The following is a 15,623-nucleotide window of genomic DNA, read 5'->3' as shown; positions in this document are numbered from 1 at the left end:
CCATGGAGGACTATGGCACACACCCAGTATTCTGACAGTTTGCAGAGGATTTCGAAACAGGTTTTGGTTTTTGAGGTGTGTTTTGGTTTTTTTTTTTTTCAGAGAAATTATAGCTGACCTAATTCGGCATGGCCCTAGACAGAAGTTAGCATAGTTGTACCACACTAAAAACACCATTAAATCATATGTCCCATCAACAGGAAGTCTTCCAAGTTCAAATAATGGTATTTTCTACAACATGTGAAAGCCACCTCTTTTTGCTTTCCTGGTTCTGTGGCAGTATTTTCCTACAAACCACTGTTCAGCTATGTATTGTTAGGCTTTTGCATTCATAGGCATAACTGCAGCTGATACGCACGTATGATGAGATTGGCAAGGGGGAAAGGCTGCTTTTCACCAAACAAAGTAACACAGAACTCATTCTCCCCAAAACCTGAAACTGGTGACAGTGCAGATAATGTAGTTAACAGCCAGGGGCCTGTGAACAAAAATAAACCCTGTTCTGAAACGAGAACTCTCAGGTCCCAAATGTTCTCAACAGCTTAAATGCAATTCGTATAGGATGGTGTGTGTATGGAAAATATGTAATTAAGGTATTTAATGTAATATTATTTTCTTTAAAATATTTATAAGCTTGAACACAAAGCATATTTCTAACAGTAGAAATTATCAAAGTACTAATGGAAAGGAGGAACTTTACAGCTCAAGTTATGGCCACAAAAATAAATTTTTACTATAAGAATATGCGTGAAATTATTGAAACTACAAGAGCTAATACACCACCATTGACTAAATTTAATTACTTACATAAAAATAAATTATGAGAGCTACAAAAAATAACTTAAAAACTTTTTTTTTGGGGGGGAAGAGAAAATGACTCACTCCCCTCTGACTCCCATCGTTAGGCCTTGTTTAGGACTCAAAATCCTACTGAATCCCATTGAAGTTGGCTGGGAGTTGGCGAATTCGCTACTTCAGTCACCGCTTTCCAGCAGGCCGCCACGCCTACCCGCTCACGGGCCCCTCGAGTCGGGGGCGCCAACCAGCCGCGTACATTAAAAGGCTTTTTTTAGTCACAAGTGCCCAATTTCTGCTCACGTCTTTGGTAACCACGCGCGTCGCTCCCGGGCGCGCAGGGAAGGCCGCCGCAGCCTCGGCGGGCGCGCACGGACACACCACGGCGGCGCGGTGAGACGAAGGGTGTCCTCGTGCCGCGCGTTATAGGTTGCAAGAGGGACGACGCGGATTCCGCCCTGAGTTCTGATTGGCTGGGGATGGAGACGAGCCGATTCCCCGTGTCCCCGAGGCTCGGCGGAGGGATTGACTCAGGGGGAGGAGGGGGGGGATCGTCATTGCGGACGGGCATTCCCGAGCTGTGATTGGTGTACGGTTGTGTCAGCCTGTGATTGGCACGGCGAGAGGCGGGCACGCGCCGATTTTTTGCCTGTCGATTGGTGGGCTGCAGGGAGGAGGGAGTACCGGCGCGCGGCTATTGGTGGGACGGACGTTCCTCCCCCTGCGGAGGCGGGTTCGGGCGCAGAGCCCCGCGATCCTGTCAGTGTGGGAGCGGCGCTGTGGGGAGCGCGTCGCTGCGCTCGTTCTTCCCGGCGCGGCCTTTTTCTTTCCTCCCTCCCCCTTTCTCCCCTCCCTCCCTCGCCCTTCGCGCTTCCTTCCTGCTCCCTTCCTGGCGGCGGGGGGGGGAGGGTCTCCCAGCTTCGGTGGAGGCGGCGAAGCGTGATGGCGATGGCCGGACTCTTCTCTTCCCTCCGCCCCGCGCTGCGCTGCCTCGCCGGCCCCGCCGCCTTCCCCAGCTGCTGACAGCGCCGGCGGCCCCGCACTGCCCGCGTTCTGCGGATACCCCCGCCCGTCCCCAGGTGAGGGGCGGCTTGCGCTGAGGGAGCTCGGCCCGCCGGCCGCCGGCGGCGCTTGGTGGGGGAGCGGGGAGAGGCGAGCAGGGGAACGGCTTGGTGCCGGGGCGGGGGGTGGGGTGGATGCCGTAATGCGGTGGGGGAGGCGGGGGTTGCCGGTTTACGCAGCTGTTCGGCAGGGAGAACGTGGGGGGGCGCCACGGGTGGGATGGGGCCTGGGAAGCGGAGGGGTGGAATGGGGAGCGTTGGCAGGACAGGGTGCCCCGGAGCTGTCAGGGCAGCGTCAGAAGGGCGTGGGGCCCGGCTCGGCCTTCCCTCGTCTGCATCTGCCTGATGCATATACTTGTCCCCCGGGACGCTTCCTTCCCCTTTCCCCCAGGCGCTCCGAGCCATGGCGGTGCGGCCGCTTCCCGTCCTTTTCCTTGTCTGAATCCCGTCTGCTGTGTGGGTCGCGAATATCGCCGCGTTTCGCCGTCCTTTTTCTCCTTTCTAGCTCAGATGAGGTGGAGGCGATAATTGCTTGTTCAGGAGGGAGGCGTAGTTCCTCAACGAGCTGGAAGATGCAAGAATGTAAAAGGATTGTGGTTTTCAGGGTGTTTTTTGTGGACCAGTAGGTAGTGGATCTGTCCCTGGATTCAGTACAGCACAATTACTGAGGCAGCCATATTGGGATGATGATCTGACAATCCTCTGTGAGCTAAGTCAGGAGGCAGGCGTCAGGAGACAGGACGATAGGCCTGGTAGTTTTGGGGTCATTGGCAGAATATGGGTCTTAAACTGAGGATGGAGAACCAGAATTCACCAGAAGCAGATGGTGAATTTGTATCCGTTCTCTGAAATGTAAAATACGTTCATACCAGATTTTAAAGTATATTTCTCTTCACTTCCAGCTCCTTAGCTCAGTTCTCTTTGTTATTGCACAACCAGTACATTGGTGTGTTGATAAATAGCCATATGTTTATGTGATCAGATTTTCAGTGCGTCACCAAGTTCTGTACCACTGTTCTATCTGGCATCTTCACTTAGTACAAAGATAGCAATTTGTAGTGTGTGAGTTCAGCTGATATATCAGACTGTCATCACTACCTGAGCCTTAGTGGAGGACCTAAAATTGGATTCGCTGTGGTCCTCTTGTTCATGAACCCCTGCTGCTCTGAACAGCTGTTTTGCTAACTTTCCATTTACTAATCTCTATCCTTGTTAATTTTCTTTCTTTAGAGCTGGTGTATGCTTAAGTTACAAGCAATTTTTTTGTTTAAAAGTTAGCATATTCTCTGGTAGGCATAACTATGCAAATATGACATAATGGCTGACTATGCTAAATAAAAGTGATGCTTCTTCATTTGTGATATGTGGTGGTTTTTTTTTTTTTAATTGGAATGTAGAAATACAGATTCTGAACATTGTTTTTGTAACCACTTTGAACTTGTTGCAGACTTCTCTGAATATATAAGTAATAATTTGACTCTAAATCCCTACTCTGCTTGTAACTTTATTTCAAAAAATAGCAATATGGTCTGTATTTTGACATTGCATAAAAACTGGTTTGTCAGAACTTTCAAATACATCCAAGGATCCAAGTCTTAATGAACAACTTGTTTCTCTAAACATTTGTGTGAAAGTCCAAATCTAGTTACAAGTGCTTTGAGACCATGAAGGGTGATTGACCAACATCATTGGGTTTGTCAACTTGAATAGCAGAAGACAGTCAAGATGATTTGTTTAATGACACACTTGAATATTAAAACCTCACTGTGTGACTTACAGGGTGGATGGTGGATATCTTTTAATAATAGCTTAAAATAAGTGTAAAATTAATACATAGGATTTGCTTATGTGCTGATGGAGCTCACTAAACAACTCAAATATTATCTACCACCTGTTTTAGAGCCAGTGGTATATCATGTCAGAGACTCAGGCATGTGGTTCCCTTTTTTACGTGGTTCCTGATTGGGTTCATACAGAATGAGCGTTAAAAGATACACAGCTAGTAGACTCTTCCCAAGACATTAGGAGAATGGTTCATTCTAGCATGGGTGGCAGCCTTCTAAGCCTATAACAAACATATAAAAGACAGCTTTTTTTTTTTTTTTTAAGATTGTTCTTCTAAATCTGTACCACAGACTGCTTTGCTCTGTTGCAAGTTACGTCTCCTGTTACCACTCTGTAGACAGCGTTTTGTAGTAGTAAGTGATACTACTGGGAAATGTGAACCCTGAAAAACCAGTTGCAATTTATTATCTGTGATGCTATGCAACTTGGTCTCATTTTGCCTTATTTTGTCATTCTGTATGATGAGGGCGATACTGCCTTTTGTAAAATGTTACAACCAGTTAAAGTTGCTGATAAGTGGAAAAAACACCTCAAAACCCCAACAACTTAAATTTATGGGAAGCTTGGAAAAATATATTGGTTTTGGTTAATTTTCTCATTAAGGAAAATTAAATCTTGCATAGTGGGATGGTGTTCAAAACGTCTGAAATCCATGTGCAACTACAAGTATTTTGCTTCAGCTATGAAAAGTAGTAGAGTTGAGAATGAATGAGATTTAAAATTACACCACATTTAATTTTCTGTGAGCAGAAACGTTAAGGTCGGGAGAAGCTGGTAATTGCAGGAGTCTAGCAGTTAAATTTTTATGCTGTTGTAGGTGATTTTGTGACCTGTTCTGTAAGAATTTCTTCACAGCTATGCTTCAAACAAGGTTATCATTTGGCTAGTGCATACGGAGTCTCTGGCGGTGTGCTTTTTATGATTTCTTATTGTGAATATAGTGTTCAGAGGTACTCAAGAATTATGGGTTTTTTTAAGTATATTATTCTTTCATTCCATCTTCTGTTTGCCAATTTCATAGATATACTAGTTATCTGTAGAAATTAATGTAGTACTCTGAGAGGTATTTCTATGAAACCATTAGAAAAAAAATACATTTGTATGTGGGACTCTTCAGTAAGGACGGAAAATAAGCCCCCTATGTTTCATAAATAATATTATAAGAACACATTGGTTGTATTTTTGTTTTCTTAAAAAAATCCCCTTCATTAATGGCCTTACCTTTATTCATTGGTCCTTGTGGGAAGCTGACGAAATCATGGTTTTCACATTATTATGGATAGATGGGGAAAAGAATGATGAGAACCACTAAGCTGATATCAGGTAGAGTTTCTGTGATGTGCTACACCCTATGAAAATTCTACCTACTTGTCTTTTTCTGCAATCTGACAAAGTAAACTGTGTCACTGTGAACTTGATAATAACAGAGATTTTGCACTTGATGGCTTTCTTAAATTCTATTTCAGAACCAGAATGCTTAGTGGCCATATACAGTAACATTCCTGTTTTCTAGCAGCAGTATTCAGGGTCAGTTGAATAATACTACTGGGATGTATCAAGATTAGTTTTGTCACTTAGCTTTCATGTGAGGGCATGGTTCTTATGCAAGGGTCATATTAAGAAGGGGAAGCAAAAATTCTATACCATAAGATATTGAGGAAGAAGGTTATAATGAAGCTACATGTTTGATACAGTTTGTTACACAAAAAAGTAGGCACCTCTGAGCAAGAGTGAATAAATCAGTCTTCTAAAACAACCCAGAAACTTTGAAGATCATGTGAATTCATTTCCATTACTTCTTTGCTCTATTCTATGTTTAAGTTTTTAGTGAAACTTCTTAAAATTCTGTAGTAACTTAAAGCTGACTGTGTGGCTGTTTCATGAATCATTATTCTACCAGTTTGCTGCACCACTGACATTGAAATTCAGTTGGCTTGTTCCTAAAGACATTCCTATTCTTCTAGTCTGGTGAGATACCTCAGGTACCTGCTAAAATAAGGAATGCTTTAAATTACTTATTCTACTTGGTGGAGTAATTTAATTTCTGCCTTCACCGTGTGATGGCATTACTGAAGTAATGCAGTTTTATTAAGAACTTATTGCACTGTGTGAAGATGTGTCATAACTTGAATTAAGCATGTATAAGTATTTTTACCAGCTGTAGAACTTACTTTAGAGCTGAAATGCTTCTGCTTTAGATCTGCTAGTAAGTTTTGTAGTTTTGTGGTACTGTGATTACAACCCTGAAATGAGCATTTCATTGGATGTGTGGTGTATAGATAACCAGAAAAGATGATGTCAAGATTTCTGGGCTGTGCATGGTGACTTTTGCAGGGTAGAGTTCTGCCCGTGTTAACTCAGATTTAAGATAGAAATGACTGCATTGAGTCAGACCAAAGATTCACCTAGCCCTGAATCCTGTCTTCAGCAATGGCTGTAGCAGGGATTTAGAATAAATCAACCATGTAATCATGTTTTCTCAGTATAGTCTTCCAGGTTCTGAGAGTCTGGGGCATGGAGGCTTTCCTAGCCAAGCGTGGTAGCTTTTTACTAGACCTTGATGGCTTTTTCTTTGAATCTATCTTATTGCTTTTTGAGTCTGTTTAACTTCAGTACTGACAGTATCCCGTGGCAATAAGTTAAACTGCTTAATTGTAGACCAACTGAAAAACTTTCTTGCAATGGGAAAGTTTGGTCGAAAACAATACAGTTGAACTGATCTTTATTAACCGTACATTTCAATACTGTCTCGGATGTGCCTTGAAGTTTGGATTGTGGGTATCGGGGATAGTTTCCTGCCAACTAAAGTGCTCTGTCATTTGGATGCAGTAGGAGTTAAACACGTATTTTGATAATGAAGATTAATTTACTGGTGAACATTTGCTGTAGATAGATAGTAATATTTACCCTGAAGTGATAATTTTTGATTGCTCTTCTTCCTTATAAAGTAGTGTGTCCTTTAGTCACTAGATATACAAGTAGTTAATGAGTTTTTATTTCCTTTGATAAGATGACTTTCCCAGGACTGCAAAGGGTTCTTTAGGGTTGTTGGGTATACCCTTTTCTCTGGAATGGTGTGTATTGAAAGTTAGTGTGATATGGCCCATCACACTTGTGTTAGTTTTAATATTATTGCTAATGCATTGTGGCAGCAAGGGTTGACAGCTAGAGAACCTATGTAGTATATGGTAGCTAGCTCATGCTGAAATCTAAGTAGCTGTATCTTTACTGCTAAAATTATCTTTGTTAGGTTAAGCCTAACACATGTTGCAACCAGCACTTCATTTTGGTATTGGCATCCCTACTTTCTGGGAAGAAAACCAAGTAATGAAAACAAATATGTTTGTACACTTCAAAAGAACTGCTTCAGATGACAGAAACTGTTGACTAGGGAGACAGTGTACAGGTGCTGTTAAGTGTATTTCCAGTTCTGTCTTTGAAGTGACAGCTTTTGGGGGGGTGGGGGTGATTGCAGAGCAGAAATTGAAGTTATCAAACAATTTTGAACCTCCATAATTTTATCAACGTCTTGAATGCAATAGCTGTAAATAACTAAATTATACTTTTCTCTTTAGAAAACACCAACGAGAAGGATAACTTGAAACACTCTTGACCCCTTCACTTTCAATTCTTGACTGCGCTACAAGCAACGAGAATGTCGGGGGCTTCAGTGAAGGTGGCTGTTCGGGTCCGGCCCTTCAATTCCCGAGAAACCAGCAAAGAATCCAAATGTATCATCCAGATGCAAGGCAATTCAACCAGTAAGTTTATTTTAATCTCGTAAGGGAGTCTTTCTCTCTCCTCTCCATTCCTGCTTAATCCTCCTCTTTTTGTCGGACTGAACTGAGTACTGTGTACATTATATAATGTAGAATTACTCTTTTAGGGAATCTTCTCTTCTGAGGCTGTCATTACAAACTAGATTGTCTCTGAATTTGACTAGAAAGTCTAAATCACGGGTATCTTGATTTTGATGCAGTTGTTTATGGTGTTTGCTTGTGGTGAGTTGAGAATTCTACAGAAAGATTAAAACACCAAAGTGAAAACCTTTTTGTTAACTTCAGTGTGTGGGAATATTATGTGGACTGATGGATACGGGGATACGTTGCAGACCACCACATGATAATTGTTGTGGTATAGCTCCTTCTTGGTTCTGGTGCTTTAGTTCTTGATGTGCTTATCCTGCAGTCTGTGCCTTTGTTTAGGAGCATAATTTAAGTGAGAAAGCTGAGGGGAAAAGGATGTCAAGTTTTATGCTTTTCAAATTAGATGTCTAAATGACGGCAGAATAACAGACTATGTAAAATCATCTTATTTTCGAACAAATTAGAAGTGTTAGGGTTCTTAAACAATTATTGTGGGTCTAATTTGGAGGAGAAGACTCTTCTATGGGAAACTGAATATGGGTACACCATTTATTGACACCCCCCCTACATGCTTCTTAAGGTCAAGGCAGTATTGATACCATTTGCTGCAGTGTTGTTGGTCATGTGGTCATGTGTAGACTAACAGCTATACCTATAAACTGCTCTTCTTATGGTAGTTTTTCATTGTTAGGTAATCAAGTAGGGTCATCTTGTCTGTGGCTGTAAGAAGTAACACTCCAAGAGCACTGAGTTACTTTGCTGTCTTATTACTTGAGTATTTACTCATGCTTGTTAATACAAAGGAGGTTTCATACAGGCTCCTCCCTTTTTTTTTTATCTGAGATTGTACGTCAGCCTGCTTCTGCAATGGAATTTAGGTCCTGGTTGTGGTCACTTAAATTATACACAATGTTTATGGTTTCGTTGGAAGAGAGGTATCATACAGAAGAGAGCTTGCTTTCCAGTGCAGTAAATTCTTCTCTTCAGACCTTATGTGGAATATTGCCTGAAGAAAAATTTTTTTTTTTGGTTGGATTTCAAATTTTCCATTTAAAATTGGGGGGGGGGGGGGAATGTTTTGAAGCCATGTTATGTAGAAACAGGTCCTTGCATCCCAGTGTTGCTTACCAGCTTTCAGACCCAAGTGGTGTAGAATGGATGAACTATAGACTCCATTAGATGGCATTTGTTATGGCACTGCCACCAAGCTCTGAACTACAGCAGCACCACTGGGTGCCACTGTAATAAGTTTTATTGCTGCTGTCGTGACATGGCAGCAGTAATTTTAGACGCTTAAGATTTTTGAACTCCAGGAGCCTGCGGAAACAGCTTGTTTGTGGTACAATGACAAGGGTGACCAGTGAATCTCTGGCAATCTGTCTATCTGAATTTGAAATGTGGTGTAGACAAAAGACGCTGGTTCTGTTTCTGAATGTTAGAGCTGCACTACAAAGACACTTAATTTTCGAGAAACTGCATCGGCTTTAAAAAGGAGAAAAATACTTCCTGATTTATCTAGTTGGAAATTTCTTTACAGCTTTTGCTATATTTTGTGCTGTGTAAATGCTTTAATCTCTACTTTTCTGGTTGAGTCCTATGGCTCTGATACAAGATGGGTGATAGGACAGATGGTCAGGTTTAAGTCATCAGGGGCCATTACGGACTGTGGGAAAGAAATCAGCAGTTGCAATAGTTATATGTTCTTACAATCTGTGGGCTATTTTTTCCCCTGTATTTCCCTCTTAGAGGAGAAATATAGAAGAAAGCAATAGACAGAGGAGTAATTTTACTCGTTGAACAGAAGAGGTTCATATAATAAAAGATATGAAAAAGGCAAGCTATTCTTCAAATCCTTTGTGAGTCCTGAGTTTAAACTTTGTCCAAGTCTGAGTTTTGTAAATGTATTGGCTGATATAGGCAGAGACTACATTATAGTGAAACTGAGGCAAAGTGCTTAGGATTATTTTAAGGAAAACAGTGTAGAGATATAGCTAATAAAGTGTATCACAGGTGTACTCCATTTATGGTTTTTAAATGAATGTATGAAAAAAGGAGTGTTTTCTGACATCCATAATGAAGTATATTCTTGAAGCTGGAATGCCACCAGAGTTGTTGCCTGACGTGCTGGTTTTGTTTGTCAGTTTTTGTGTGAATTGGGCTGTTTACAGCTTTTGGGATTGCCCATCATTCACGGTGGGCTTGCCAGCAAAACAGAACATCCTCCTGGGTTAGAAAGATTATTCTCAATTTTGTTACACAGTTTGACTTTGTGTTAGAAGCAAAACAAGTGTAATTTTGTTGTAGATTTGAAGTCTCCTACAGAATTAACTTGTTATCCTATCTGGCTTTTATGTCATTTCCTTGTAGAAGATCAAGGCCTTTACTCAAGATCCATAGTAGATCTCCATCTTTCTCATTTCTCAGTGTTTAAAAAATGACAATGTAGCTGAATGCAGTTTTATATATGTCTTAATCTCAGAAAAAGACAGTTCTTACAAAGGTCTTTAACTCACAATGTTAAGAGCACTTACTGTGAGTAATTGTGACTTCTATTTTTCTGTCAGAAGGATGCAAAATATGGGAATTTTGAAATCAGTACTTGAAACCTATTGTCTCTTTTTTTTTTTGTCTAGTATACTAAGATGACAAGACTAAATTTTTTTTCCCCTCTTTATGGTTGCAAAGGTATTGATCTGCAGTAATACAGTATCTTGCACTTAGAGAATTGTCAATCTTTATGTTTTCAAAATATATGTGGCAAAAATGATATTCTGAAGTCACATGTGCTGACTGCATTAAGGGGCTGGTATTTTGGCAGAAGGCCTGTGCTGCACAGATCATACCTAATTGCAGGTGGTATCCATTTGAATGATACTGCCAAAAGTTCCTTGGTGAAAATGGGAGAAGTGGGGGTAGGAGAATAGAAAATAATAGAGGAATTGTTCAAGACAGAAGTTAGAAGCTGCAAAATCCTACTACTTAAGCTAATTTGGGAATGCAAAATGCTTTCCAAAGAGGTAATGTCACCATCAAATTACTAATTAAAAAACGTCACCAAAACAGTAACTGAGTGGGATTCATTTAAGAAAAGACCATCCTTGGGTTTTATTATTTTTCTTAAGGTTGTATGTAAGTGATAAGATTTGTTTTTAAAAGCAGCTGCTATGCAAGTGGATTCAATTGACCTAAATTCTTTGTTTTCATTTGGAGTTATGTTCCGAAGAGCATATCTATATTGTCCGTTGTACAGAAGTCACTAGTAGATCTGAACGTATGCCCATATGTCTCATGCGCACATACCCACTCAGGACTAGGCACAGTATAGCTGTGTTTGTAGCATTGCCCATAGGATAGTCAGCCATGCTAGGGTTCCTGGTGAGAGAAGGGAAAAGTTAGTGGGCTCTGAGGACTTTTCATATTGATAATTAATTCCTTAGGGTGATCCCTCTGTTAGCAGTCCTTACTATTGGTTAGCTTGACGCTGCCTAAGATATTGTTTGTTTCATATTCTGCTTATAATGGAATATTCGCCAGTGAAACTTGGCATTGGCATCAGTGAACTTTTAAGTTGCTTTTTGTGGTGGTGGTTTATTGATAAAATCCCACCTGATATTGAAACAGACTGAAACTTCGGAAATAACACTTTTGTCTTTTCCTCTGAGATAACTTCGTTTAATTTTGTCAGTCTTAAAATAAATTTGAAAATTTATTTTCTTTAGATTACTGGGTAGGTGGTTTATCGTGCTCTAGGTCAAACTTACATGCAGTTTTTTGAAGTGAATAATTCAAGAATAGATCATGGTTGTCAGCATATCTGGATTGAATATGTTTTGTCTTTAACTCCTGCTTTTTCACTTTGTTTGTTCAGAGTGATTTACACCAATGCATCTTACCCACAATGTATTAATTACTTATTGTCTGTCCACTCCATAAATTACTATTTTTGTGGTGAGTGGGAAAAAACTTCTGCTGTGTAACACATGGGATGAAAGGTGAGCTGTAGATCTAAGAGTATTTTGTGTGTCAGTAGTTCTTGTACTCATTCTTGTATCAGGTTTTGAAATGTAACAAATATAAACAGCATGGGCAGCTGCAGCCTTGGATTATTGAAAAGAAAAGCTAAGCTGTTCTGTGCCTAAAGACTTCCCTAGTGTTGTGGTTTTTTTCTGGTTTTTGTTTGTTTGTTTGGGTTTTTCTGTGGAAGTGATTTGATAATCCTCTTGTCTGTAAATAACTAATGCATAAATAAAAACAAATGAAAATTAAGCAGAGGTTCAAGCTAGTAGCTACAAGACAGTCTTTAGATATTCATTGCTAGCAAAGAGTCCAGCTAGCTTATTCTTTTAAAAGCTAAGTAAGCATGTAGAAAACTAAACTAATGAAGCAGGGAAATAAGGAAGTACCCTAGTTGGAGTATGTCCTCTGCAATTGATGTTACATTAATTGTGCACTAGATGAATGAAAATGGGTTTTAGCATCTTGTGGGTGCTGGTGAAAAAGTAAAACAAAGTTCTCAAACTATAGTTCATCTGAGGTTATTGCATATTCTGATTTGCCATAAACCATATTCATGTAGAAATGCACCTGCACAGTTTAGGTTATCTTGAAAGATGCAGCTGGATCCTCAGGTTAGGAGTGAAAATTACCTATTTGTTTTTAACTCCGTAATAGTCTCTGTGGCTTGGTAAGGTTGGTAGGTTCTTTTGTAGACTGCTTGAGGTGTTGGATGTTTAATGAAAATAGGCACAGTGGAGCAGTCCCATCTGCCGGTAACAATAGTCACAGCTGCTGCTGTAGACATATGGCAGCTAGGTTCTCAAGCAGGCATCCTTGGCATCAGAAAAACTTCGTAAGGCATTCTGGAGTTAATTTGTACAGGCTGAGGGGAAAAAAAAATAATTTCTTCTAATGCTTGGGTGTTTTTTTTTTTTTTTTTTTTTTCTCTCTAAGGTTTATAAACCTCTGGTCTAAACCTAGATATTTAAATAAAAAAAAATTAATAGAGAAACATCTAATTTGAGTTCCTCTTCTGTTTGGGTTTTTTATTTAATTTTTTTTTTCTTTTAAGATGTGTCCTGCTTTATGCAGCTGTTCTGGAGCAAAATAAAAATGGGTGGGAAAGCAGGACTTAACTTAAAAGGCTTTTGATTTATGGCGTGTGTGTCTAAATTAGTGATATTTGAAATATAATACGAAAATTGCTGATATATGAAAAAGTGATACAAAAGTCAAAACTATTGAAAGGTTCATAGAGCAAGGTAACCTCATCAGTAATTCAGCCAGTACTTTATTGGTATACATTGGCAGGGGATATTGTTAAATTTTGCCTTTTTCATTGTTATGTAGCTCTAAAAAGTAGTAACCTCTTTCAAAGAAGCTTAATCCTAAAGGGGGAAAAAAAAAGTATAGTTTGCTGATCTTTTTTGTTCTAATCTAATTTTAAACTGTTTTCTGAATGAAAAGACACACTGAATGGAAAAGAAACCCTGTTGTGTGTGTATGCCTTCAGGAGAATAAGAAGTTTGGTTTGTGCCTTTTTTTTTTTTTCCTGCAACTATTCTGTAAGCATAGTTTGGATAGTTGCACTAAGGAACTTGTATCTAATCTTTGCTCTAAATTACTGATGAGAGAAGTCCTTAAGAAACTGGCTTTATTTAGACTAGCACTGAGTACATGTAGATAGTAAAGTAATGGGAATGTATGTAGCATATGCTACATAAGTAGAAAAGGCAAGCAAGAGAGTTCAATGTAGTTGTCTTGCCTAATAACTTTTTTTTCTTCTCTTGATGACACATTTTCAATGAAAGTATACAATAGGTGGGAGGATTAATTTGCATAGATAGATTTCAGTCTTGACTCTTAATCTGTCTTCTGAAAATGAATAATTTTAGATATCTCAAAATAAGCATACCCCATTTCTGATGACTTGTGCCTGTCAAAAAGCATTGGTTCTTAAAGCATGTCTTGTGTAGTGTTTTTTTCCACATACAGTTTGTTTTTCTTTTTTTTCTATTTTTTTTTTCTTTTTCAAGTTTTTCCTATTTTTTTATGCTTGCATCTTGCATGATGAGTTTGTCTTGGGAAAATAAATGCAGTGGAGGAAAGTCCCTTAACCCTTACCCTGATTTTTCTGGTCTGTAAATCCTTGTAACTGTGGTTCAAACTAAATGAATGCTTGTCCAATATGTTAATACTACATTGCGTTCATGGTAGGTGTGTTATCGAAACAGGCTATTTTATGGGAAGATAAATTGTGTGTCGTGGAGGATGCATGAATTGTCTTGCAGTTGAGGTTGAACTGGGAACTGGTTTGAAAGGCAAGTCAAAGAAGTCACAATAGTAGAGATTACCCAAGTTGTTCTAATGACTGTCCTGCTACCAGTTGCAACAAATGCAGTAAGTCAAGATGGTAAGAGAAGACTTGAATGCAAGTTTGTCTCGAAGAGAAAATGGAGGCAATTGCTATTCTCTTTAAATAGTTGTTCCAGGAGTGGAGTTTGGTGGGGAGTGGTTTTTGCTTCTCTAGTTTTTTTTCTAATAGTACTGGGTCATTCTAGGAGTGGGAGTCATAAAATCGTTACAGAGGTAACGCTGAATGCAGACAACAAGCAAAGACTGTACATATGAACATTAGAGGGGTTTTACAGGGTTAGGGTTTTCTGTTGCTTGTCCAGAAGTCTGTCTTAATCACTGTCTCTGAGTGCCCTACAATATTGACAGTTCATATGTTTTGTTACAAGTCTTGAATATTTTTTTGAGAAGAAAAAAAAACCTGGCATTTTTTAAGGTGCTTGGTTCTCCTTCTAAAGCCTTTCTCATGATTGTGTAAAAATAACTTGAGAAATGTTAATTCTGCACAGTTTAAAAAAAAAAAAAAAGGAAAAAATCTGTTTTGGAAGATGACTTCGAAGAGGTGGGAGAAGATGAGCAGTTAATGATTTTTAAATGTCAGAGGTACAAATAGTGGGCCTGGAGCAAGACTGTGGGATAGCTAGGATGTTCCAGCTAATGTTAAATACAGTTGGACTACATTTAAAAAACTGTTATGGAGTTAGTACGGAGCTATAGTAGAGAGAGATATTATTAGTAATGAGCCCAGAAAAGTTTCCTGTTAGTGGTGAGGAAAAAGTGTGAAATGCTACCTCTTCAGAATTAGTGCCCACTGACACAGAACTAGGGCTTTACAGATGATTCTTTTTATCAAAAGCTTAAATAATGTGCCACCTTTCAGTATGCAAGTAGAAGTAAAGAAAATGCAAATTGTTAACGGGAACTACTTTAAGAATTGGCTATTTTCACTACATGAATCCTTTTAAGGTATTGAGGCTGGCAGAACTGACTCCCCAGGATTCAAGTGCTACATGATGTCCTCTTCATGTGTGCTGGCATGTGTCTGAGGGTCAGAATGGCCTCCGGAGAAGGCCATTGGCTCTTGGAGATGAAGTGAAGTAAAAGCCGGGGATGAAGGGAGATACAGTTTTATCTGCCTTGAAGCAGAAAACACGTGAGGAAAGAATTCAGCTCAACTCAACTCAAGTGCTTAGCCAACTGCATACATAGACCTGATACGCATCTTCTGCAATAGGACATTTTCAGGTAATCAGTTGACAATGGAAATTTTGGAATGGTTTTGGCTCAGCTTTTCAGATAGGTAGAACAGTATGGTTTGACTAGCTCCCACTTGGTGCAAAGCCTGCTGGCACGCTGTTCTCCCAGAACACCAGCTGTAGAGATGGTATTTATAGCACTTGGATCTGTAAGAGCAGCTGAGGATGAGAGTGGCTTTCTAGCAGCTTCTGTGAGCAAGCATTTGCTTTTCTCTGGTGCTATTGAGCCTGACTCCCTCCCCCATCCAACCTTTCTCCCAGTACAGGGTTGAAATTCCACAGTGGGGAGAATCCGGTTGAATTCCAAATGAGCTGTTCTTAGCTTCTACTTGGTTTCCTTCCCTCTTAAGGATTTGAAAAATGCAAACAATGCTTTGAAAAGCAAGCACGGCTTTACAAGCTGGAAGTGTCCATTTCCCTTCATTTATCTCTTGTAATAACAACCCTGA

At 39.9% G+C, this 15,623-nt stretch overlaps 1 protein-coding gene across 6 annotated transcripts in view; it reads left to right on the top strand.

Annotated features, from left to right (window-relative positions):
* The first annotated feature begins 1,550 nt into the window (after nucleotides 1-1,550).
* Nucleotides 1,551-15,623, top strand: part of KIF1B (kinesin family member 1B) — a 93,002-nt gene continuing 78,929 nt past the window's right edge. For all 6 annotated transcript variants that reach the window (XM_075520816.1, XM_075520814.1, XM_075520815.1 and 3 more), the window contains exons 1-2: nucleotides 1,551-1,874; nucleotides 7,277-7,462. In XM_075520816.1, coding sequence (XP_075376931.1) covers nucleotides 7,357-7,462 — 106 coding nt within the window. In that variant the 5' untranslated portion in view covers nucleotides 1,551-1,874; nucleotides 7,277-7,356. The remainder of the gene's footprint in view (nucleotides 1,875-7,276; nucleotides 7,463-15,623) is intronic.

Source organism: Mycteria americana, chromosome 18 (genome assembly GCF_035582795.1).
Source record: "Mycteria americana isolate JAX WOST 10 ecotype Jacksonville Zoo and Gardens chromosome 18, USCA_MyAme_1.0, whole genome shotgun sequence".
Taxonomy (NCBI): domain Eukaryota; kingdom Metazoa; phylum Chordata; class Aves; order Ciconiiformes; family Ciconiidae; genus Mycteria; species Mycteria americana.
This window is presented reverse-complemented; position numbering and strand designations above follow the sequence as displayed.